The sequence below is a fragment of the Perca fluviatilis genome, chromosome 1 (genome assembly GCF_010015445.1).
Source record: "Perca fluviatilis chromosome 1, GENO_Pfluv_1.0, whole genome shotgun sequence".
Taxonomy (NCBI): domain Eukaryota; kingdom Metazoa; phylum Chordata; class Actinopteri; order Perciformes; family Percidae; genus Perca; species Perca fluviatilis.
This window is the reverse complement of record NC_053112.1, coordinates 32,206,169-32,233,158: the sequence shown is the minus strand read 5'-3', so window position 1 is coordinate 32,233,158 and position 26,990 is coordinate 32,206,169. Positions and strand designations below refer to the sequence as shown.

At 39.7% G+C, this 26,990-nt stretch overlaps 1 protein-coding gene across 2 annotated transcripts; it reads left to right on the top strand.

Moving 5' to 3' along the window:
- Positions 1-6,735: 6,735 nt before the first annotated feature.
- On the top strand, positions 6,736-11,202 carry LOC120567365. Of its 2 annotated transcripts, none has more exons than XR_005640553.1 (6): positions 6,736-6,884; positions 8,624-9,168; positions 9,575-9,678; positions 9,797-9,884; positions 10,001-10,171; positions 10,928-11,202. XR_005640553.1 is itself a non-coding variant. In XM_039814334.1 (6 exons), the coding sequence occupies exons 2-6, from the start codon at positions 9,135-9,137 to the stop codon at positions 11,153-11,155; spliced, it is 615 nt and encodes a 204-aa protein (XP_039670268.1). In that variant the 5' UTR covers positions 6,740-6,884; positions 8,624-9,134; the 3' UTR covers positions 11,156-11,202. The 2 variants fall into 2 exon arrangements, 1 of the variants encoding a protein (XP_039670268.1); XM_039814334.1 differs by having other exon boundaries at positions 6,740-6,884; positions 9,585-9,678.
- The last annotated feature ends 15,788 nt before the right edge of the window (positions 11,203-26,990 follow it).

Here is a 26,990-nt window from a genome sequence, read left to right as displayed (position 1 = left end):
CAACTAATCTAAAGATGCTGGATCTCCAGGATATCGTGATGGAAATTGTCAATATTTTCTGACTTTGTATTGACCGAATAATTAATGGATGAATCGATAATGATCTGGTGTCGTATTCTCAGAAGACAAACACAGAAATGGACAATGCTGAACATTAATCAACCCTTTAATCACTAAACAGAAGTTATGCTCATTACTTCAATGTTTTAATGCCTGCAGGATCTGAATTCTTTGCTACCAAATGGAGAACTTAACAAGACTCGAATATTTCAATTCTTTCCAGGGCCTTCCAGCCTTCTAGGGCTACACTATAATTGAAGCTCAGTTCTGTGAAACACGCTATTAATTAGATGTAGCATAAGTGATTGGTTAAATGCTCTGGGAACATGGCTCTTTGTTCTGGTGTAGAGCAGTGTACACGTTGTACTTACTGTGATAGGGGTTAATGTGATAGACTGTAATTGGCTCAAGAAAGTGGCTAGGTCAGAGTTAATTTGGCATCTGCTTTTTCATTCAGTCTAAAATAAATTGCCTGAAATTAAATAATAATAATAAGTGTCACATTTCATTAGACATCATGCCTGAGTGGGAATTAAAATAAATATGGCTACAAATTTGTTGAACCTATTTAATAAGATTGGATGTCAGAAGTATTTATTCTACAACATAAACAAATAAAAAACATAAGGAAAACTTAAACTTAACAGATACAACTTAACATATTACTTACAATAAAAATGACAACATTTCTATTTTGCAGTTAAATAAAACACATTAGCCTTTTCCTCAAATATTAGATTATTTCAATCAACATTCTTAAATTGAGAGATTGCATTTGTTAAATCTATTTAATTTGTTTTCACCACCTTTATTGACTATAAATCAGCATTCACTGTTTGAAGCATAAAGACCTAATCAAAGCTGCATTCGGAATTTGAAACAGCTCATGATGACCATAACACGTGCAAGCAAACTTCAGCTTTAAATATTTGAAGTCACGGGGCAATATTTATTCACATCTGTCATAAAGGAATGACAGATGTGAATGTGCTTTACCTTGATGTGTTTTGATTTATTCTGGCCGCCCTGAGGTTATACCTGTGAATTAGAGAGCATCAATAAGGAAAGACCATCTCCCCTATCCCAAATGATAATTACCAACATCACTATTGATCCGACTATTGATGCATCGCTAATTGTTTCTTGCAGTTATTTATTTAATTCCATCTCTGGCATGTGAATGTGTCGACCTTGTGCAGCGGGGAAACATAAGGGTTGGTTAGTAGAGGGAAAAACACACATTAAGATTCCACTTAAGACCTTAAAACAGCAAGGCCTTCTCTCGTTTCCATCCAAAGGAGAGTGCTTGGTTATGATCTGTTCATGAGGTTGAAAAGCACAAGCAGAATGGCAATTTGAGTCGAGACAACATCGGATGATACTTTAGTTTCTTCTTCGCTGCAGCCTTGAAGAGTGATGTTCTTAAAAATCTCCAAGGATACTACCAAAGGTTCAAAATGGCATCATATTGATCAATTGTAACACTACATTATCTAAGCTATAGAATAATAATGAAGATTATTCATCATTAAGCCTGTATTGGATTAAGCACATCAAAAATGCATTCATGTCTCTCAAATGAGTTTCTCTACACATCAGTCTTAACGGAAACTCAAGGTCTGACTTCATGAAAATGTAATTGCATAAATAGTGAAAGAGGAGATTTAGAATTTAACATTAACTTAAAGGGAAATGTTTCTTACGTTTGTTTCCAAAATCTGTAACATAGTTTAAAAGACTATACAGATACATTTAGTCTATATATTTATATTTTTTTGTATTAATATAATAAAAATAACAATACTAATAATAATAATGTTATTAAATTCTCCCTGAAATTTGCCCAGTGTAATGGCCATTTCATTTGTTTGAAATAACATTTGGATAATGTACTGACTAGATGCTTAACCAACAGACACTATATCAAAATGCAGTTAAAATGGACACAGTGGTTTTGTAATGTAACATATTTGGTTACCAGTAGTTTTTAGAAGGACTTAAAGAATACCAGCGCATGTACCATTAACACTATTTGAATCTCATTACAAATGTGCAGGGTGCAACCACTTATTGACTTTTAACTGACATTTTTAAGATGCCATAAATCGGCAATAAAATAATACATATATAGTATATAGTATACATTCAAATCTATTTCATTTTATTAATAGTGTCAAATCATACCAGAAGTTATCTCAGGACACTCTACATATAGTAGTTTTGACAGTCTAGGTCAACACCACACTGAGTTCTGTAAGAGTGAGTTATTCTGAGAAATGGGCACTTTAAGGAAAAGGAAACAAAATCTGAAATCAAGGCTAGGTTTCTTAGAGGTTGTATACTTTATATCTTTATAATTTTAAGTCATATCAGTGAGCAGTCAATTAAGGATGTTACCATTTAAATTTGGGGAGGCATCAATTTGCACCATGTATGAGCACATGATGTTAAAAGGTGTTAGGCTTTAGAAATTGAAATAAAACAAAAGGAAGACGTACAATAGTGTGGATGAAAATGTCAGTTTAACTAATTGCAGCCATCTAATGGAGATGCCATTATGTGAGAACATGAGGAGATGAAGGTATCTGCGGAAGTTTAAATCATATAATAACTGACTTGTATGTTACAGTGATTGCGTGTTCTCTGAATTACCAAGAGAATGCTGTGTTGTCGTGTTTGTCTTTGTCAGGGTGTTACTTATATTAAGTTTTAATCGACTTCGAGAATATTGTTTTTCACTTTTTCATCATCATCGATGATGAAATGGATGGAGCTTAACTAATTCAGGGTAGCAAGCCGATATCAGGCCAAACTAATCCTGTTTTATTCTCACCCAGCTAATTTGGTTCTTCAAAAGCAGTTTGAGGATTGATTTGCAAATCCTATATGAAGTTATCTTGGGGAAGAGTGCACTCTTATTTTGAAATAAAGGCAAAATTAGTGGATAGTTGAAACCATGAGCAGCATTCATATGATTGGCTGAATGCTAATAATATGATTGGGGTTTATGAGGTAGGTGTGTTGAAAACCGTCCCAGCATGCACTGAGGCAATAGATTCATTCATAATCTCATTTTATTCCTGCATTGTTACTGGTGTCATTTTGTTCTACATTGTGCTCCACAATGTTTCCACTGTTTCCATACTTTGATCACTGTTAACGCTTTTGTGCGTAACTTTTTAATATTAATAAACGCAAGTTACATTCAAGCCATTGCCAAATGAGTTGCTACAAAGCTAATTAAGACTATCAGCTCCACACAACTCTCTCTGTATTTGTCAGTATGGCTATGTTCAGAAGATTGTGTCGTCCGGTGACTTTCCCGCGCAGAAGCTCGAGTGAAGATAATTACCTCTTCTGAAGAGTGCATCATGTGAGTGTCCTCCTTGGCTACTAGCCACTGTGTGGAGGAGGGGTGGGGGTGGGGGCGCGTGCGCGATCACGTAAGGCTTGTATCATGTGGGCGGCAGAAACTACGCACTATAGCTTTAAACAATCTACGAGATGCTGGTGCATAATGTGTGAGGTTCTCCCATGGACAAGCAAGAAAGTTGAAACTTGGCTCTTAAAAGCAGTTTTAATTGCATAAACAATTTTCAGTAAAGCGAGTGCTACAGTTAATCATGTGTACAGATTGGTATCAAATTAAATGCCGTATGTTCTGGCTCCATTGGTCTTTTTAAGATAGAATCTTTTAGTTGGATTTATGTCTTTTCTCTCACAGTTTCTCAAACTAAGTTTTGTGTGGTTCCTTTTTGTTTACAAACTTGTATTCATTTTCATTTTTTCATTTTCAGGAGCAGAAGCATTTAATGAAATCTCAATCGTGGAGATTTAGGAATAAGCAGTTTAACCACAATGTAGTGTCCTGTAGTGCAATCCCAACTGTGTATTTACAGTATCTCCTGCTAAAGCTGTCAAGTTTGGGCTATGCAATGATATTAATGGCACCGCAAACACAGATGCTCACCTAAATCTTCTTGTTGTGCAAATACCTCAAGTTCAGTCCCGGAACACAACATTCCCTTGTCATGCAGCTGCTTCGACTCCATCAACTTTTAGAGACAGACATAAATTCATACTTGAACACAGGACAGCTTTAGTGATGGAGTATGGCCAAATAGATCTTCTCGGCCCCTGACCTGTGACCTAGGAGTGACCTGATGTTACGTACATTTTTCCCTTGTCTCATCTTACAGTAGCAACAACATGGTGTAGCCATAGCCACTGACTGTGTGTCAGACCACAGGTGCTTTGGGACACGCACTGCATGGAATACACATCACGGCCAAATGCAATGTGTGTGCATGTGCGTGTGTGTGTGTGTGTGTGTGTGTGGGAAATGGAGAAAGTTGACCTTTGCCAGGACATCTGGTACCTGTCACAACACTTTGTGCGTGTGTGAGCACTTCATTGGTGTGCCCTGCCCAGTTCTGCCCACCCATCAGGCACCTGTTAAGACCTTTAGTCAGAGCTGTAACAGAACATCCGCAAGGGCCATGTAGGTGTCTAATGCAAGGAGTGTGTCATGCTTGTGTACAGTCTCTTACTCGTCACACATTAAGGGTTTTTTGGATTTCATCCAAGAGCAAGGTGATGATGTGAGTAGACACGACATTGCTTGCCTGAGGATGAGTCTGCCTGACTGGTGACCTCAGTACCTTCACCACACATAACCCACGGCTGAATCTCATCTGATGAACTATTGTTTTGACACAACAGTAGGTGATGCATTATGGCTTTTACTGGAATATGTGCACATACACACATATTTACAATGGATGTCAGCAGTTGATGATTTGAAGATAATTACAGTGTATTTATTTTCTCCTTGTCTCCCCTCTGTCTCTCCCTCCAACTCCCACCCCTCTAGATTGTGAAGCCAAGCCTCTAGCAGTGTAGTGCTGAAGGTGTGTTTGTGCTGTTATGCCCTCTGGCTTGGCTGCCAGCTTACTCCCACTGATCTGAGCCAGAAGGCAGACTGCCGAGGAATACCGATCACCTTGCCCAGACCGAATCCTTTGAGCTCTCTCTGGCATCTTTCCCCCTTCTGCCAGTTTCCTCCTCTGCTCCTCTCTTCCCCCTTCTGAAGTTGACAACAAAGACATCCTCAGGGTCCTCCTTGATGTGAGACCCACTCTTGATCTTTTTTCCCTATGTTTTTGTACCTTATAGTTGCACTACTTTCATATTCCGCAAGCACGATATTTACACACTAGTAGACAGAGAAACAGGGGTCTTTTCATGTAGGAACCCCTGCCAACATGTTAATCACCTGAGGACCTGCAGTGGTTCATGTTGGCCCGACAGAGGCAGGACATTAGTGAGACGCCTCTTTCCCTCTATTTGACCAAAGACTTAAGACACTTAGCAGATTATGCTATCTATCTATCTATCTATCTATCTATCTATCTATCTATCTATCTATCTATCTATCTCTTTGCTTTGGACTTCATTGGTCTGTCAGTACAAGAATCAGTGCACTGATGTCATTGGAGCCATGATATCCAATAAGACTTACTCCTCCGCATACATCCTCCTGCCTCCTCTTCTCCTTACCCCACCCCGCCCCTCAAGCCTCCATCATCACCCCATCACCAACCCCCTGCTTCCATGAAGTGAAATCTCTGAAGAGCTAATTAGTGGTGGAATGGAGTCCAGGAACAGCCAACGGAGCTGAAGGATGGAGATTGGCGCTGGTGCTAGCTTTATCAGTCAGGGCCTGACAGAGGGGTGACAGAGAGTGGAGGCAAAACCACCGGCTCACAACTGACAGAGGCAATGAAGCGAGCCTCTGAGCCGGAGAGAAAGAGAGTGACAGACAGGCAGGCGAGGCGAAAAAAGCTGGCTTCTAGCAGCTGTCCTGTGGCCTGTAGGCAAACTGCACAGTCCCAGACACTGAGGCAAGTTTTCCCCTGCGCCTGCCAAAGTGTTGTGTTTGTTGACCATCCCATTTGATGTTGTGTTACCATAGTGCAGCTTGGCCTAACAGTTCAGAATCTTGACTCAATTCAATTTTAAAACACCTGTTTTACATTTAAACAACTGGACTATTCACATGTTGCAGTGTCTGTGCTAAACAAATACTATTACTAGTATATGACTAACATAGTGTATGTTATTTACTTCAATAAAAAGTGCATAAACACACGGGGATGCTCTAAATATTACAAAAGTATGTAACTGCAATTGGAGTTTTGTAATGGTTTTCAATTTTTCCACACCAATAAGATTTTAATAGTCATGACAATAGTAATCATTTGTTTTAAATTTTTAGCTAATCATCCTCATGGGCAAATTAGGTATTTTGGAGCTGGAACGCTTATTCTGGTATGGTTGTGTATTACATTAGTGTATTAATAAAGTGAAAGCTAATTAAAACATTATTTCAACTGTGAAATATCACAGACAATGTTTTGTTGTTGGAGGTGGGTGGGGTGAGTCTGAAAATGTACAGTAATATGTTAAGCCAGTTTTAATCCATTTTTATTTGTATCATTAATATAGTAGTTGTATTTAATTTAGTTGAACTCAAACTAAATTGGGCCTATGCATATTATTACCTTTTAATGCTTGAGGATACGATTTTATTTATTTATTTACCCACACCCGGAAAGTTCATGCAGAAAACAGCCAAATAATACAAGAAGAAGAAGAAGAAGAAGAAGAAGAAGAAGAAAAAGAACAACAACAACAACAACAACAACAACAACGGCGGACAGGTGGAGAGGGAAAGGCCAAAACGTCAAGCTACAGGCAGTCAAAACAAGTGATCACAGGGATGTGACTGTCGCGGATGGAGTCTTATGACGATGCACAAAAAGGTAAATACGCGCGTGTCGAGTTGACGTGAACAAAAAAGCTAATTTGCTGTTAGCTAGCTGTTTGCTTTGTTTGCAGAACGTTAGCTTTTAATTTGTTAGCGGCATACCAACATGTCTTGTGTCAAAGTCATAGTAGTGTGTGTGTGTGTGTGTGTGTGTGTGTGTGTGTGTGTGTTTGTGTGTGTGTGTTGACAGTAATACTTGGCTAAGGGAACGAACTGTTACCGAAGATATTAAAAACGAGTAACGTTACCTGATGTTGTCGTCACTGCCGAACCGCTTCTAACAGGTTATGGTTGTGCTAGCATACTCAATATTTATTAATGGGGGTAGCAACTTAAGCTCTCTCTCTCTCTCTCTCTCTCTCTCTCTCTCTCTCTCTCTCTCTCTCTCTCTCTCTCTCTCTCTCTCTCTCTCTCTCTCTCTCTGCACCGAGCTCCGCCTGATCTTCTTTAAGAACGGTGACGCCATTATCAATCGAGTATTGATTGGTCAGTAGGCGGTGCTTTAACACCGGTTGATCTCTGATCTCCAACTTAACCTGCTCCCGACCAGGTTAGGTGTTCATCATGAGTTACCACGGCGATTGAACCCGATAACAACTAATCCACCTTGGTAGTACAGAAAATCCTGGGTTGAGCCTTAAGTTAGCTCGTTAACGCCAAATCCTGCTTCGTAGTACAGGCCTCAGGCCTCTGGTCTTTGGGTTATTGTTAAATTATGGTTATGGTTAGGGTTAGGGTAACTGTCTTAAATAAGACCCTCATCATTTTGGACACTCAGTTTTTGGAAAATAATTTGGGATACTAAACTGCACGTATACCCATATACGATATACGTCATCATAGCATTCCTTTCAGTAAACATGACTAAACTTTATGGATATGACAAATAAAAAATGCTATGAGCTATCCTTTGGTTAAACTCGTTAAAAGTTGGGAGCCCAAAAAGTCCACAAGATTTTTGCAGTGATGTTGTCGATGATGACTATCATATTGAAAACTAACTCCAAACATGTTTTGAAAAAATAACATTTGGATTTGTCAATGAAAATGCAGCATGGAGTTGGAAAACAGAGGCTACTGATGTTGAAGTTGAACAAACTGAACTAGTTGTTATTTAGTTGCTAAATGCTTCTGTCCATTGTCTTTATCTGAAGCCACAATATGGTAAAAGTAGGCAGAATGTAGTATTTGTTATAGAAGCCGATTAGGAAACAGAGGGGCCCCATTGTGTGCATTGAACCTGTACTAAAGGGAAAGTATATGGAGGAAAGGTATCACTCAGTAACAACTCAATGTGTTTTAGGTTTTTCTCTTTTAATACTTAAACGTGTAGTAGCATTCTTCTCTGGGTTGCTTCATACAGACATCAAAGTTCAGCGAAGTTTGCATGGAGATACAGTACATGAAACAAAGGCATGTAATCAATTAACTATGGGCAGTAAAGATAGTCTGGTATATAGTCACATACACATCCTTCCCTTACCTTACCATTGTATATCTTTAGCTCGCTATAGTTAAGACAAGTCAGGTGTTCAAAGGACCGAAAATTGCCCTACTTAATAACTAATTCATGAAAAAACAATGAATTAACCTTTTGTTGTTCATGGACCAGATGCATTGTTTCTGCCTTTCAGTGTGTGCCATTAAATGGTGACGCCTCTGCAGGATGTCATGAATGTGTTGCAAAGCTGATTTAATTGAGTAAGAAGACTGACATTTGTGTTCATTAAACAGATAACCAAGAAGCTCTCCTTGGACCCTGGTGGGATTAGATATCTCCTGCCATTTGTCGCCTAGTCTTCCACCAACTTGTGAGTACTAACATGGTGCATGTGTTTAGTGTTTAAGGCACAGGTTTATATTTATGTGTGGATGGTATGGCTATTTTTCTACCAACGTTCAAGAAACCTAAAATATCCCCACCAACATTTTAGCTTGTAATCAAAAAGGCTGCAACAGATTGCATTATGGTTTGATCACATTTCTACTTGTGAATTAGAACAGGCTTTTTATAGGCACCTTTCAGCTCCAAGGGCTAAGGCTGAATCCGAATCCTCCCCTTATCCCTTACCCTTTGTCTTATCCCTCATTGTGCGCGTTCACGTGAGAGCTAGTGCTGTCCGAATCCTCGTCTTGATCGAGTGTTAGGGCTTAGGGGGAGGGTCAGATGTCCCTTCCGACCAAGTAAGGACGCGAGCTGACTTCGCCAGCAGGGGTACATTGCATACATTGCACAACAAGGAACATGGCTGCCAGGTCGACCAGAGAGACCCATAAATGTAAGTATTCTCGGCTTAAAAAATGTATTTAAAAATTACGACAGTGTTGTTTTGTGCTCTACACAGTCCTGTACATATATAGTTGCAACCATGTTGAAACGTTTTTAAAAATCGCTAGTTTGCTGATTTGCACAACAGTCCCACATTTCATTTGAATGGACTCCATGCATATCTACAGTTTTTTGTACAAGTCCAGTCCTGCTAGCTAGCTAACGTTATGTGCTTTGTTCTGGGGGGGGGGACAACTCTAGCTAGTCACGATGTGTTTTATTTTGGGGGGAGACGTAAAACTGTAGCCACTAGCTTGCTATGTGCTTTGTTGGGGAGAGAGACAACTGTAACTACGATGTCGGGAAGGGGAGGCGTAAATATTATTTTGTCGTTTTACTGTACATTTACCATCCAGTGTCACACAGGGACGCCAGAGGAAACCCGGCAGCTAATCCACTTTAGGTCTGAAAAGGAACCACTGTTTCTGAAATCCAAATATGCTGCAAAGCAACTTTGGGAGTGAGTCATGCATTCATTATTGTATTGGTACTGTATATTTGTAACTGTTACTATATTGTAATCATTTGTAATTCATTCCTGTTCATTTACATGTACATTGTTGTTGGTTATGATACAGGACGCTGGTGAAAGAAATTGGGTTGGAGGGGAAACTGACTGGCCAACAGGCAGCAAAGAAGTGGGAGAATCTTAAACAGAAATACAAGGTATGTGATGTTCGGTTGAGAAAAAAAAAACTGCATCTTCAATCTCAATACAATGCAATGAATGCATACTGTATGGTTGTAGGCATTATTTTGGTGTTTGTTGTGTGTCCTTCCAGGAACTAAGAACTACAAGAACAGGGTCAGGTACAGACAGGGGGGAAGTGACCGCTGCAACCTGGCAATTCTACGAGGACATGCACGAGGTGTTGGGTGCCAGGCCCTCAGTCGACCCTCCTGTGTTAGTGGCATCCTGTTCTGTGGATGTAGATCCCGCGGCAATCCTCATGGTATGTAATGCACTACATTTTGTGGTCTGGAATAGCAGAACATGTTCTTATTGTATTGTGTGTATATATATATATATATATACACACACACACTACAGGCCAAATGTTTGGACAAACTTTCTCATTCAATGCGTTTCCTTTTTATTTTCATGACTATTTACATTGTAGATTCTCACTGAAGGCATCAAAACTATGAATGAACACATATGGAATTATGTACTTAACAAAAAAGTGTGAAATAACTGAAAACATGTCTTATATTTTAGATTCTTCAAAGTAGCCACCCTTTGCTTTTTTTTATTAATAAGGGACAAAATTTCCACTAATTAACCCTGACAAAGCACACCTGTGAAGTGAAAACCATTTCAGGTGACTACCTCATGAAGCTCATTGAGAGAACACCAAGGGTTTGCAGAGTTATCAAAAAAGCAAAGGGTGGCTACTTTGAGGAATCTAAAATATAAGACATGTTTTCAGTTATTTCACACTTTTTTGTTAAGTACATAATTCCATATGTGTTCATTCATAGTTTTGATGCCTTCAGTGAGATATATATATATATATATATATATATATATATATATATATATATATATATATATATATATATGTATGTACATGTATATGTATATATATGTATATGTGTGTGTGTGTATGGAAATGATATGTGTGTGTATAATACACACATATCATTCCCACATGACATGGTCAAAAACAATTGTGGATTGTAAATCAAGATCTATCTTGTTCCTTTAGGAGCCCTCATCCCCAGCTAGCAGCTCCAGCAGTAGCAGCTCTGCAGTCAGCAGGTCACCACTGCCAAGTCCCTCGCCCGCAAAGAAAAGAAAAAGAAATGCCATCCTGGATTTCCTCACTGAGGAGTTCAACAGGGAGCAGTGGCGCCACGAGGAGAGCGAGGCCGAGAACAAGGCAAACACACGGCAGTTGTTGTCCCTCCTTGAGAGGATTGTTGAGAAATTGTAGTGGTAGTTTTTTTTTTTTTTTATGGCTGCCATTTGCAACTTTTTTTGCAAAGTTTTTTTTGAGTTTTCTACATTTGACTGCCTTTTTTTTTTAAACAGTCATCTACCTCATGTATAGTTTTTATTCTTTTTGGCTGCCTTTTGCAAAGTTTTTTGAGATTTATACATTTGAGTGCCGTTTTTTACTGTCATCTACCTATGTATATTTTACTATTCCAATATTGTTAATATTATTGCCATTGCACTGAACTGCCTTGCACTACATTCATATTTAAATCTCAGTACACTCGATATTGCACTATTTCTACCCTGTTTTCAATTATTGTATATGTTTGACTTTTTGCACTGACTAATGTCCTGTTTTTATTCTGGCCAGTAAAGCTATATTGTTATATAATGTTTTGCCCATTTACTTTCATTGGTCAAGTCATATTTGTGCAATCCAAACTTGAATTAACTATTTGGGGGGTCTAACTGATATGTATTAAGATAAGAGATTTTATTAATCACACACTGGGGAAACTCCTAAGCACTGTTTGGATACTGACTCATATTGAGAGACAATAATTGCGTTAAGTTAAAAGCCTCTGATGTAAATCAGCTGACGAAGCTGGTGAGTGAAATAACTGTAAACACATTGTAACACACGCTTCTTTGCACATCTCATCCCAATCTATTCAATGTGTTATATTTAGGGTTGGGTATCGTTTTTTTTTTTTTCGATTGCGGTGCTAAATTGATACTTTTAAAACGGTGCCGGTGCCTAAACGGTGCCTGAACCGGTGCCTGAACCGGTGCCTGAACCGGTACTTTTCAATAAAGTTAAAAAAAAAAGAAGAAGAAAAAAAATAAGGGTAGTAAACAACAGTCAGTGACTTGTTTATTGCTAAGGCCATGGTCAAAATTAAAGATTTAATAATAATGTAATAACTATAACAATAACAATAACTTATTTCAACAGTAAATTTCTGTTGAACCCCAGATGGGAAAAGGGTATTTTACAATTACTGTGAATGCACCACGAGGGAACCTGTTTTAAGTGAATGCACCGTCTGTGTTGTTTAATTCCGACAACGGCAGCTGCAAGTGAACGCACCGTCTGTGTTGTTTAATTCCGACAACGGCAGCTGCGAGTGAACGCACCGTCTGTGTTGTTTAATTCTGACAACGGCAGCTGCAAGTGAACGCACCGTCTGTGTTGTTTAATTCCGACCATATAAACATACTGTATATCCATGAATTGCGACAACGGCAGCTGCTGCTGCGCTGCAGAGCAGACTGTTACATCCCGCTGTTGAAGTCCTCCACAGTGAAATACAGTCACACTTTACACTGTTTAACGTTAGCTGTCAGCATTTTACCGGTGTTTAATCCAGCTGCTAGCTAAAGGTAGGTTAACGTTACATGCTGTCAGGTGTAGTGTAAAGTCAAGCACCGAAATGAGGCACCGAAACTTTCGTTCTTATTCGGTCTCGTTACTACCGTTTAGGTCGGCACCGGTTCCCCATTGGCACCGAGTTTCGGTACCCAACCCTAGTTATATTACAGTAATTCAATCATATTGTGTGAAGGCGTATCATGAGCCTTTCATAAAAGCAAATAGAATCATGCCAACAGAACACTTTTTTCTTATTACTTAAGCACATCATTTAAATGAAGCAGTGGTTTCAACAACCACAGAGACTAACCATAACTTAGTAGTTGAATAAATCTGAGTCAATAGTCAAATAAATCAATGTCTTTCTGAACATGTGTGACATTCAAAACCATGATAACTGACACAGATATACAAAACACCATGCATTGTGTATACAAATGTTTATTGCAAACAGACCTAAGTAGTACACATACATAAAAGAACATAAAAGAACTATAAAATGTATACACTGGTCATGTTCATGGGGTTTGCACATTGCCTGAAACTAAGGCAGCCAGTCTGTGTCTTGCATCATTCCCAGAGGTTTCATTGTATGCCATGTGTCCACGGGGAGGTTGGGCGTCATCCATTAAAATGTCTTCATCCGGAACCAGTGTGTCACCATTGTCCATACACACATTGTGCAAAAAGGCACATGAAGCAATTACTTGGGGTGCAAATGTGGGCTTCACCTCCAAAGCTCTGAAAAGCGTTGACCTCCATCTGGTCTTCATCATGCCGAACGCCCTTTCAATTATGCTGCGCCCCCTTGACTGGTAGTAGTTGAATCGCTGTTGTACTTCTCCATGCACTGGCTCCTTGAATGGGGTGATGAGGCTAATCGGAGTTTCCAAACAGGGATACCCACCATCACCCAGGAGGATGTAGCCTGTTGGGGGATACCGTCTTGTGGTGTAAAAACTGCTGTTTTTCAGTATCCGTGTGTCATGGACAGACCCCGGATACCCCACAAAAATGTCCAGAAAACCGCCACTCGAGTCACATATTGCCTGCATGTTGATTGAGTAAAAGCCTTTATAATTCAAATAGTCCAATCTGTGACGCTGTGGTGGTTTTATACGTATGTGGCTGCCATCGATTGCTCCAACCACATTGTGGAATGCAGGGGTTCCAGAAATGTTGACAAATCCCTGACCCACTGCAGGCAGGTCCACTGTTTGAGGGAAGTCGATTGCTCTCCTCAGATTGTCCCATATGTTCTGGGCCACTCTGTGGATGATGTCATGAACTGTGGCCTTTGGCACATTAAAGACACGGGCCACCACCCGATAAGAGAGTCCATGTGCCAGCCAATAGGTGTATATGAGTACCTCAAGCTCATTACCCCAGCCATGGTCCTGCTCCCTGTGCAAAAGCCTCTGTAAGCTGTGCATCGCTCTTCTGGTGAGGCGGAAATCCTGCCTCAGCTCAGACTCCACATTGAACCACAGGCGCAGTATAGGCATGTTGTGGTGTATGGCACAGTATGTTGTTGGCTCACCAGTCTGGAAAAGAAAACCATTTCACACCATTAATGGGCTGATTTCTTCTATTTGTTGCAGACAATCGCAAAAGAATCACTATAACCAATGCAATCGACATGCGCACACTTGCAGACGGCATCTTGGATGTTTGTGATCAACTTGTCGCCTCTGGTGACGTAACAGCCAGCTAGCGACAATGCTTGATGACGTAACCGTAACCAAGTAGTGTCCGATTTCTTAGGGATATCTAACCCTAGGCCCTACACGCAGAGTGCTAAGGGCTAGGAGTAAGACAAAGGGTAAGGGATAAGGGGAGGATTCGGATTCAGCATAAGTGTTTGGTACCCAAAAATATATCATTTGGTGGGTGTATTACATGGGCTATAATCATCAACAATGGATCATGTGGCATCTAGTATGTGACAGTAGTCTCTCTTATCTGACTCTGCAGTTTCCCTCAGCTCTACGAAGCTTTTCAGTGTCTATTAACTCATTGGTCTTCCGGCTCCCATTTTACTGCTTTGGTTCACTCTCGCAGCGATCACCTGTGATAACTGACTCTATGCTACCAGTCCAGCACCAAACGGCAGACCGACAAAGGCAGCAACCAGCTAGTGAACACGGTGGAGCATTTAGCAGCTAGAGTCAGCTATTTTCAGAGTTGGTATTGGAATATTGGACTTCCATTCTTCAGGTGGACATAAACCCGACTTTTAAATTAATGCTGAAGCTACTCCGTATCTGCAGTATTTGTAAATAAGCAACTGTTTTCTAGCAAGTTCGGCATAATAAAAATAATAACACCACAATATGTCAGTCTTGTATTTATAGCTTATTTCTGCTTCCCCAGAAGTAGCCAAAATAGTTTTAGTTACTAATAATAGTTCCAATATATAGATCCAATAATAGTTATTAAATAGTACCAGCTAGATTGGGTTCTATCCTCCTGTACACAGTGCTGTGGTGCTAGCATGGCCTGGGTGTGGGGAAAGGTCAGGGATGTGGCATTACACTTTTATGATGATGATTTATTTATTTTGTCAAGTAAATCCAATCAGAATGCCTGGGAGCTAGCCAGATAGCAAACAGGGATAATTAGCATCACTGGGAGAGGTGGCGTCTCCTTGTACTCTGGCCTCCACTTGCTTTTATCTGTAGAAGAGGTGAGGTGGTGGAGAAGCTAAATATTGATGGAGCTGTCCATACTCCAGCTTTGTTAAGGGCTGTGTTTCCATGCTGGACTTTCTTATCACTTACACTAAGGATGACAAACTTCAATCATTTTTACATCTTTTTTTTCTCTCTAGCCAATAAGTTTAAGGTGTTTATTTAGTAGTTTGAGAACATTGTTGCTATATCAACAAAAAGTCAGGATGAACCTTCTACTCAGATAGCAATCCATTTCTGCTCCTCTGTAGGCATTTTCACTTGAGCTAATTAGTTTTCAGGTGCTGAATTTTTATCCTCATTTTAAATAAAGAATGTTATGCTGTGTCTGCTGAGGTTTACACCAGGGATTGTTACAGACATCCCTTGTGTGTTCAAACTCACCACCACCTCTGGAATGTCCCCTTTGTGATTCCCCAGAAGAGTTGCATACTAATTAAATCGTGTTTTTATAGGATGTACTGATAGTAAAAATGACTCGGGATGTAGAATTATCTGTCCAAATAACCCACCCCCAAGACACTTGTTACAATACTGTATACATACATGTGCATTTGGAAGTTGTCAATGTACACAGTTTCTGGGCGCCTGGGTAGCTCATCTGGTAGAACGTCTGCCCATACATGTAACTTGTATGATAGATAGGTCAAATTTTATCTAGTTTACGTGCCTTAGATTTAAAAGAAATCTGGGTATCGTGATCATAGTTCAGTAATACTATCCTAATGCACTGTCTACTGCAGCAGGCAAAGCAATTGCATAATCTGTTTTGGTTCCGGAGTGGTTTGGCTGATCTTGCAAGCATTCAGAATCGGACAGAGAAGTATGTGAGTGTTTAGAAACGAGGGTGAAGAAGCAGAACGTGCGTTGATGTGCGTCGCTTTGCTGTGCATCTGTGTTCCTTTTCATAACCGTTGATTTCCATTTACAGTTTGCAATTAGGGGATTTTTACTCTATTATCTCTTGCTCCGTGTACAATGATGATGAAAAAAAAAGTCTGATGTTTGGCCTGACAGTCTGAGGTTTGAATTGAGAAGGAGTTTGGGTGTGAATGACGCTCGGATAAGATGCAGTACTGTATTGGATATAACTGATATGCTTCTTGGCATTGCAGCTACATCATGCAGAGGCCTGATGTGCTTTATGAACAGTACCCATTATGATATACTGTATGTTCTCTCTCATTGTGATGCAGTATTCTCATGGATGCTAATCATAATGCCTATTAGACCCTAAAGGCATAACTAAAGGCAATAAGAGCAGTAATATTGATTAGAGATTGTCTCCTGAGTGATAGAGGTCAATTTGAATCGCTGAAGACTCTTAACCTCTATTTGGATTATTACTGCTTGCAACTGAAAAAGACCAACACAAAAAGGATAGCAGATATAAGAGGACAAACTGGGGAACTGTTTCGTCCTCCAAACAATGATTGATGGCTGTCCAAATTAGACTGGCAAGTGAAATTCAGTCCTTTTATTCTGGCTATTCTGGGGAATGATATTGTCCTGTTTTTGTGCTTTAGTTTTGCTCAAGACATTCTGTGTATACCTTGGGGTGTGCTGAATAATTAATAGTGCCCTAATGACAACTGTAGTCCTAGCTATAAGAATGACCTTAAAAACATTGATCTTTTTTTGATGTTGCATATCACTTTGAACTATAAATCTATTTACATTTGACCCTGGCAGTAGGGCTGCACAATTAATCGAATTTTAATCACGATCGCGATTTTGGCTTCCCACGATCAAATTTGCGTGAACGAGCGATATTTAAAATGCGTCATAGAACACTCCTTATCAAAGTTTTTGCAAAGCCACTCTAGCGCTCCATAAACCACTGTCTGATCACGTGCCTCCATGAGCCAATCAGAGTTGTTCCCTGCACCGCGCAGCTTAGTTTCTAGATGTAGACAGTCACAGAGGACAGAGTAACGGGAGGAAAATTCCACAACAGGTAGCAGTCGGTCATCATAAGCCGGTATCATAAGCCACTTTACCAGTAAACGCAACATTTTGTCCCGTATGTTTTGTTTTTCAGACAACAGCAGTGACCATTAGTAGTTTGTGTCCGTTAGCTCATAGCTTTAGCAGCAGACTGTTTGACGTCCCGTTGTTGGAAATACAGACACACTACACCGTTTAGCTGTCAGCATTTTAGCTGTGTTTAATCCAGTTACTACTGTGGCTGACAGTAGGCTAACGTTACCTGCTGTGTAACGTGTTGTTAGTGTTTACTGTAGCTAACGGTAGGCTAACGCTACCTGCTGTGTAACGTGTTATTAGTGTTTACTGTAGCTAATGGTAGTCTAACGTTACCTGCTGTGTAACGTGTTATTAGTGTTTACTAGCGTGACATGCAGCGATGTTTTTGTTGAGTTTCGGAGCATCAAAGCGCAACGCAGACATGTCAGTAGCAGTGTAATGAGCCAATGAAATCCGCGTTGCTATTTCGTCAGGTAGATACCTTACGGCAAACGCGCATGTATGGAAAGCGGTCGCACAACAGCTGAAATGGCATACTCATTCACAGTATCCTTCAATAGGATGGATGTAGGAGGAGGAATGTAGCACAATATGGATGTATTAACAGGAATGTAGCACAATATGGATGTAAAAGCAGTTATAATTAGCCTATGTGACAATAAAATTTGTTTTGGTTAAATCAACAAATAATCGTGACAATTAATCGTGATCTCAATATTGATCAAAATAATCGTGATTATCATTTTGGCCATAATCGTGCAGCCCTACCTGGCAGACTGATCTATAGCCAGCGTTTAAGTTGGAAATCTGGTAAACTGGTAACGCAGTGTATCACAGTTGAGCCTCTTTCTTTTGTTTCTGTAATGTATAGCTCCATTAATCAATATTTTTTGTATATAATTACTTCATGTAATGCAAAAGGATTTGCTCTTAGTGACGAACCGACTCTGCAGGTCTACAGTATGGACGTTTTTAGCCTCTTGTAGTTCATAGTTTTGTTTGTGCACATTCACTCTATGGTTCAGTCTCACAGTTTGCTGTGGGTCAAGAGCTTACCTTGGTTTTAGTTACTAGGGCTGTCAAAATTGGCAAAAAAATTACATTTGAATATTCCTTTAAAAAAACGTTTGAATATGAAATATACATTTTTGTGCATTATGCCCACAAGAGGGCAAACCAATACAATGAGGGACATAGCTAAGTAAATTTAACATGAACATGTGTTTTCTATTTCAACCTGTCAGGGATCTCTGTGATTGCTGGTCCCTGTTAGCCTAGAAATCTAGACGCACCCTAGCAGCAGCAAATGTAATTTGCAGCCAGGATCAGTCTAGCAACTCTCCGTTGGCTTGAGAGCTGGAAAAACCAAATTCTGGTCAGGCCAATCCCAAATGTGTATAGAAACGGTTGGCAAGCTTAACATAAGGACAGAAGAGTTACGACGGTTCCGTGTGAATGCTACTTAAAAACAAAGAAGATAGCTGCTGCTGCTGCGACTCTGGAAGACTTGGAGTTAAGCACTGAAGTAATTCTTAAAAAAGGAAGATGTGTTCTGAGTTTTGCCGACCGGATACAGAAAAAGTTTAATCTATCAACTAGCGTTGCTCTGCCTGGTTGTAGCGCTATCCTATTGCTTGCAGAGGGAATTTGAAAGACAACTGTTTATCCCGCTCCTCGGATTGAGCCCTGCCAATGGTGAGTTCCCAGACCAAACATCTTGATGTAGGTCTGGCTTGTCAGGCTAGGTCCCTGTATAATACAGTTTAAAAGGTTATATTCTGGAGTGACATTAAAACTAACCAATCATATTCCACCTCAGATAGGGAGGGTAGTGATAGATTTTCTAACATGCGAACAGCAAATGCAGCAGCAGCAGCTACAGCTGGGAAAAGTGAGGATATTGTTGCTAGCTTATTGGTGTAAACTATTTAAAAACTATTTAAATAGCATGTGCTATAACAATGTTACTCGCATGGCTCCCATTATCCTCCGTGACACGCTCGCTTCCACTTCGCCTGACAACTCTTCTCCAAAACAAACAGCTCTGAGATAACAGAGCTCAGCTCATAGCTTCACTCACTCAAAGCAGATATGCGTGAAATAAAAACAGGACACGTAATTTCACAGTGTGTAGTGTTTAACTACGCTAACTAACCGTAATAGCATGTAATGATGGAAAAAAAACAGACACCGGCTGTGTCTCAAAGACCGGGACGTTGAGAATCCAGGCGCGAGAGGTGATGGATAGTTCCAGTCACTTCATCATGTATTCACTTCGTTGAAACAAGAGAAGAAAGACCCACTGATGTGAAGAACAGGACATAACAGGATATAAATGCTCTCTGCCTGCCATATGCCAACGCTCTGGTAAGTCCACTCACCCCGTCTCTGCCCGGGCATGCCTCAGCTGCCCGCACATTTGTTGACAAACTCCCAAAAACAATGACACACGTGATGGTGAAATGGTGATTTATCCCTATAAATATGAATAATCGACATATTGCTCCTCATAACCACTGAAAACTGTAAAAAAAATCGAACCTAAAGTCCAATTATTATGGACGGTATCTGACATTAAGCGTTTCTCTTCACATTTTCAGCAGGGCAGCAGAGTGGCTGTGGGTGAACTGTCCACAGTTCTCATGGGGTTTATAAGTCCTAACGTGAAAAAGCTTAACGTGGGTTGATGTACCTAAACAAAATTTCTCTCTCACATTGCCCATCATAACCATTGAAAACTTCGGTTTCACTCACCACTGAGTCTGACTTAATGTCCCGCCCACAACACTATCTGACTATCTTTTACTGTGTAAAAAATACTGTGTATTATGTGGAAAGTTTCTCATTTATTAAATAATTGCTTAAAGCATTTCAAACAAAGTTTTGTGTTGGACTTTGCAACATTTCAAAATCTTAATTTTGACTTAAAGATTTTTATTTTCACTGTAAATGCATATCAGTTCCAAATAACGGTAATCTCCACATACCTACGTACGTACCCATGGCGTCGATTTAATGCAGAAGCAGAAATCGACCTTAGAAACTAACAAACACTGACATGTTCATGTCATGTTCATCTGCTGTAAATTATTGCCAAATGATATACTCTACACTTTCATGTAAAGTTATTATTAGTCAATTATGTCACAGAAAAAGCCCTCAGAAAATGTCATATTTTGTAAATAATTAGTAGGCTTTTGTACCACAGTTTATAGGGACGGTGATGATCAATTTCTTCATGCTACAGAGTTCTTTGGCTTTTTCCTGTTCTGCTGCCAAAAACATCTACACATCTGCTGAGCCAGACAAACTTCTATTGGACAGATGCGTGCAATACTGGTTCAAAAAGTGAATGTACAAACATTATCATTATGTCTTAGGTCTTATATAAGTATGATGTAGTTTGGTTGTATTTATATTACAGCTCTGCTGTACGGTAGAGCATACTTACAGTTTCTGTGAAAGGTTCGGAGGAAGCTACAGGCAGATGTCTGTTGCTTTGCCTCGCTCTAAGTGAAGGTGACAGCATTCAAACAGTGACAGGCTTCCCTTTGACTGAATGAACATTTCTGGAGGCACCCTGCAAGGCTTTTTTTGGTTTGCGAGGACCTATCATCAAGGGAACCTGCATGAGGAAAATAAGAGTGGCTTTTTTTCTGCCTTTCTTTTTTCACGTGCTGCCAACAGCACCACATCAACAAACTCCCTTCAACCGCCTTTTCTGGCCATGCCTTGATAGGCATGGTGAAAACTGGCTGTTGAAGGAAGTGTATATTGATATGATAAAACTTATTTCATCCTGAAAGTGCACAGTCTATTGATTTTAGAAAGTTGTACTACATAAAAATAACATACGCTATATTGAAATAAATATGAAAGCTTGCAGATGAGGAGGTACACTAAGTTTTGAGTGCTTTTATTCATCCTTGGATCAGTGATTATTCACAGTCGATACTTCAAAAATGACTTCAAATTCATTAAATGCTAAATATATACAGGTTGGGAAAAGCATGTAGAGCACTGTGAAGGTTTTTAAAGGTTTACTTGGCAAATGTAATAGATAAGAGATGTCAGTTTCACAGTTTATAAGCTCCCTGGGCCCCTAGAGGGCTGCCTTAGCCTCTGGCCATTCTTCCCTTACCTTAGGCATCATCTAGAAAAAAAACTGATGCTTCGAGTCATTCTGCATCCCTGCATCTGTCTGAAAATAATTGGTCAGGAACCTCTCCAAAAAGGAGCAATGAAAGAGTAATAGCTTGCAGCACATGTCTGACAGATCACATTTGAAACTGAAAATGTATAGACCTACACTATGTGAACTACTAACCTCATACCTAGTTTAAACAAAGTTTCCTGTACTTTATCAATACTCCTGAGGAGAGAAATGTAGGGCCAATATGTAACATACTAAGCTTTGCAATGTGGCTTCTCATGGACAATTTAGGAAAGCCGATGGGTCTACAATGTTATGGTTTGACACAGTTGTTTTATTATTATTTCTGATGTGTAGTTTTCAAAAAACAGACACGTTTAAAAAAACAGACAACAGCCACTAATTAGATAAGTAACCATAAGGGGTTTCAATCGATTAAAATATTTTAATCGCACATTTTCTATCCGTTTTAAATGTTTAAAAAGGATACTTTTCAAGTTTTTAATTCTCAAGTGCTATTTGAGACTTAATGTACTCCGGTGGTAACATGCAAATAAATTGAGTCTCTGGAAAGGCTTTGAAACTCAACTTGTCATTCAAAACATCCTTTTCTTTATCCATTTCTGCTTAAGGTTTATTTATTTTTTGGGTCTTGAGCTGCTTTTTAATGATCATTGATTTAGTTAAAATGTAAGTAATAAAGACTATTACTCAGAACGGGTAGTCTCTCTTTAGATGAAGTGTGTGGCTGATAAAAGAACCTTTTATTTATGATTCAGGATAACGTTTAACCTCTGAAGCCGTACAGGGTGTGGTGTACACTACATCCATCGCAGTCCCCGTCTTCATCTTTGCATCTCTGTGTTGGGTGACGGCATCACGGAGGGCTCTGTCCCTTCAGCACATTGCGGGTCTCCTCGTAGATCAGACCGGAGATGCGTTCTCTCCGTTGTGTCGAGCCAGACGGCGGATGACTGGTCTGGTGATCCCCTGGATGTTATCACGGAGCACTTTACAGTTTCTGGTAGCCATCCAAAAAGCATGGATGTACAATGTTACTGCTGCACCGCTCCCAAACTACGGTATGTCCCGATGGTCAAATCATGTGCGTTATTCGTGTCAATTAAACAAAGAGTGGCGTTAAAAAGAATCTAAAAGTTTGACAGCCCTAACCAGTCATGTTAAAGGTCCCATGGCATGAACATTTCACTTCATGAGGTTTTTTAACATGAATATGCGTTCCCCCAGCCTGCCTATGGTACCCCAGTGGCTAGAAATGGTGATAGGTGTAAACTGAGCCCTGGGTATCCTGCTCTGCCTTTGAGAAAATGAAAGCTCAGATGGGCCGATCTGGAATCTTGCTCCTTATGAGGTCATAAGGAGCAAGGTTACCTCCCCTTTCTCTGCTTTGCCCACCCAGAGAATTTGGCCCACCCATGAGAGAGAGACATCATGGCTTTCAAACGAGCAAAGTGGCAGTTGGTCAAGGCCAAAAAAAAAAAATTGGAGATTGGAAAAGTTTGTAACTCATTGACATATACTATTTCAATAAATAATCACACTCTCTTGGGCTGCAATTTTAACTTATGAGTCTGTGTGTGTGTGTGTGTGTGTGTGTGTGTGTGTGTGTGTGTGTGTGTGTGTGTGTGTGTGTGTGTGTGTGTGTGTGTGTGTGTGTGTGTGTGTGTGTCATCATGGCAAAATGTGGTCCTGGAGACACCTATTGCAGTGGTAACTACCACTGAGTATTTTGGTAGGTGTTTATATTTGTTTGTCTGTCTTTGGCCAAATTGTGTCACTGCGATAATGTCCCAACCATGTCACAAACCTTCTTAGGTGTGTAGTTGAGATCAAAATGAAGGCCGAGTTTGAAGATGGGTGTGGTCTGAGAAAGGATTTTTTTTTTTTCTTTCTAGCACCTTTGTTTTGTCCTCTCCTTTCTTCTGCAATCTTTATTCGCTGTGTATATTTGGTGATATAATCTGTTCCCTGGAGCGCTAGAATAGGTAAGGTTAACTTTGCCTGTTTCGCCATCGTCAGTCACACTGTAGCTCTGCTGCCGGAGGCGTGAACGCGCAGAGAGGACCATCTCTTTGTAGTGCTCTCTCTCCTGATAAAGTGGGAACGGGATACCTGAAAATTCATTCTCTGTTTACTGCACAGCAGATAGACTGGGAGACTCATGTTACTGAGCAAATGCTCTATTTCAGTGATGGCTGTTGGAATGTAGAGCTATTTAACATTTATTGTTTTACAAAAAACACTTACAGTACCTTTTTTTTTTTTTTTTTTTTTTTTTTAAGTAAAAATACCCTCCCAGTTTTTGTTGTTACATTTTCTTAGCAGTTCATGTGAGGGTTTTGTTAAAGTAGTTGGTTGATCAGTTGATCTTCCATAGCAATGTTCCTCCTTTCCGCTGGGTGACTTGACCTTTGATGCCTCGTGAACTTATTATGCATTTGATGTACAAAAAATGTATTCAGCAAAGAGACAAGTAATTCAAAGAAGCACAAAGGAGCAAATATAGTTTCCATTGCCATTTGAATTATTGGTTAAACAGAGTCTTAGTGAATGGAAATACTCAGTACTTACAGTATTTGTGTAAATGTGCTCTTTTCTTTCTGTTTCTACCTATTACAATAACACAGGAGTACCTGGTTAAAACCATGGCCAAAATTGCTGCTTTTCCCACATGGGAACTTGACTGTATTGTCCATCATTTCTGTGAACGACATATTCAGTCACATCCTCGTATGCATGGGAAAATATGCACAAAGGAAGACTGCTTTCTTCAACATTTCAAATGAAAATATACATAAAAAATACATTTATTTACTTGCTATCCAGTGTTGCAGGGAACATAAAAAGCATAGAATGGATTGGGCCTGAATCTGCACAGTGTAGCCCACCTCTAATAATAACGTGGCATACCTACATTTGCCATTCTTTTTGGCCATGTCTAATCCGGCAGAAGAAAGGCTCCTGTGCTCAAGTACTGGAGGGAAAACAATACCATGGGGCTTTGCTCTACCTGTAAGCTCACAGATGAGACAGAAACAGAGGAAAATTAGGGGGGAAAAATCATTATTCTCTGAATGAGATGTCTTGGGTTTGATCAGAGTGTGAATCAAAGCCCATCTCTTAGACTACTTAAACATTCACTTTTAAAATTCCAACCTGATTGTACTTTTATGGAAATTTCTTGCCATCAGTGGCTGCATTCTCTCCTGTCTCCAGGTCCTCTTGTATCCCTGTAGATATCTGACTCTGCCCTTCATTAGAATTCTCTTGGTAAGAAAGCAGGAGAAATGAGCAGAAGATGTAAATTCAGTCGAAAAGAAAAGGTTTAGATCTTTTCCTTTTTTGTCCAGGGAATAGAAAAAAAATAAAAAATCATGGATATAGCCCACCACTTCATCGAGTCAAACCTGACATCGGGGCAGAAGACTAAAGAATTTCATTAAGAATATGTTACAATGCGTCACATCATCACAATATAAATTATATTGTGTGTGCATACATATACTATTTTTGTATTACTTGATGCTTCTGTTAATTAATGGAGGAATGTACAATAGCAATTACAAGACAATTAGAAAATTAGTGGCTACAAATGTATTCATAGCCAACATAGTAACAATGTAGGAAAGGATCCTTAAATAAAATTCAGAAAAAAAAATAACATGTAATCTAACAATAATTCATTTATGCTAAAAAAGTATATATATAACTTACTAACTTGACTTGTTCAGACATATTCAATTGTTCTGAAACCATGTCTTACACCTCCAATTTGAAACCAAAGGGTCCATGGCACCACATCATTATATTCAAGTGTATCATACTAAAGTTATTTTACCATAAATTAGGATTATTGTAATTTCTCTTGGATAAATATGCATATATAGTTGATGCAATAAACATATTTGTATGTGTTTATTGTTAGATTAATTAGTTGAGGACAGGTGACAATTAGACAATTAACGCTTAAGGTGGGCACCCATTTACAGATTGGAGTCAAGACATGCTCAAGTGGGATTTGGGTACGATGGGACTTGGAGGAAACATTCGGCAGGGCCTTGTCACCACGACTTCATCAAATCCTTTTGCTCATCAAACATGCTTGACATTTCCAAGGCGTCTTGCAGATTGTGTCACACGAAACAGAAGTTTTATCTGCTTCTGTTTTAAGTAACTAAGGGCCTTAGTAAGTAGTAACCAAATATATTCAAGCTTGTTTAGCTCCAGTACACTCATGTGTGATCGTGGGTGTTTTGACAGTGCTCACAGCCCAGTGCACGATCAATGTTTTTACAACGGTTAATTGGGGCTGGATTAGGATTTGAAGTTACAACACTTTGGCTCATTACTAGACCCGTGGAAGCACAAATGTAGACAATTGCACTGAGCATCTGTTCTGCCAGACAGACACAAGACAGACAACTAGTGGTGTAACGGACCATACGTAGTTGCCGCAGATTAATTGCAAAGTTTAACCATAATAATAGTGTGAAATACATTTTTACTGTTGGTTAAAGTAGGCTGAAAAATCACTGTGGAGGGTTGGCGTGAAAGATACAGGCAACGCAATTTCAGTGGCAGTTGGTAGTTGATTTACCCTAGAATAGGTTGCTTAAAGCCAGGATTGGGCAGCGAACCCTGGTACTAATATGGCACTGGTGTCTAAACAACTGGTATCTACCAGATGGAATAGCAACGCGGATTTCGGTGCCTCATTTCATTGCCTCATACAGTAAATGCCTGCGCTGGTCTCTGATGCTCTGAAACTGATGTTAGAGGCAACAGAAGCATCGCATGTCACGCTAGTTAACACTAAAGTTACACTTGGCAGCAGGTAACTTTAGACTACCGTTAGCTAGTAACTGGATAAAACACGGTTAAAATGCTGACAGCAAATGGTGTAAAATTTGTGACTGTATTTCACTATAGAGAATTCCAACAGCGGGATGTACAACAGTCTGCACTTGGTCACTGCTTTTGTCGGAAAAACAACATAGACGGGACTAAATGGTGTGTTTACTTGAAACTGGTAAACCTCATGATGTATTCAAAGTTATTGTAAAATTCCCTTTTCTCATCTGTTTTTGTCATTAAACAGCAATTTACTGGTAAAATAAGTTCTTATTGTTTTTATTAATCTGTTGCAGCCCTACAGGCAACTGAAAGTCATAGCTTACACGTGTCTGCTGTAGACATTTTGATTGTTGACACTTTTCTTTGGTGATCAACGTGTTCATATCTGCAAGGATAAACTGGTGTTGCTATTACTTTCCTTTAAGTGCTTTACTTTCTATAAGGTAGTGTTGATTGACGTGTGGGGGGTATTTGCAACTTGCAAAATGGGATTGTGGGAGTTTGAGGCATTTCCATGATGGTCTTTGTTTATAAAAATACTATATTTTCCTTGTTTATTCCTTACTTTCAGTAGTCTGTGCTGTTTTCTACACAGTGGCCCAATCCCAAAGTCCGGACTCACAGACTCACGGACTTTAGTGCGCGTTCTCGCGAAATTCGTAAGGGCTTAGGGTTGTCCCAATGTGGAATTTCAAAGGGCGTGAGGGTTTGAGTACACACTTACCGAGCCCTTTCCGTGAGTCTGCATCGATGC

Excerpts from the sequence above, each read along its gene's own strand:
- LOC120567365 (XM_039814334.1), top strand. The coding sequence starts at position 9,135 with ATGGCTGCCAGGTCGACCAGAGAGACCCATAAAT. Across the intron at positions 9,169-9,584 it reads GACCAGAGAGACCCATAAAT|GGACGCCAGAGGAAACCCGG; the intron begins GTAAGTATTCTC and ends AGTGTCACACAG. Across the intron at positions 9,885-10,000 it reads ATCTTAAACAGAAATACAAG|GAACTAAGAACTACAAGAAC; the intron begins GTATGTGATGTT and ends GTGTCCTTCCAG.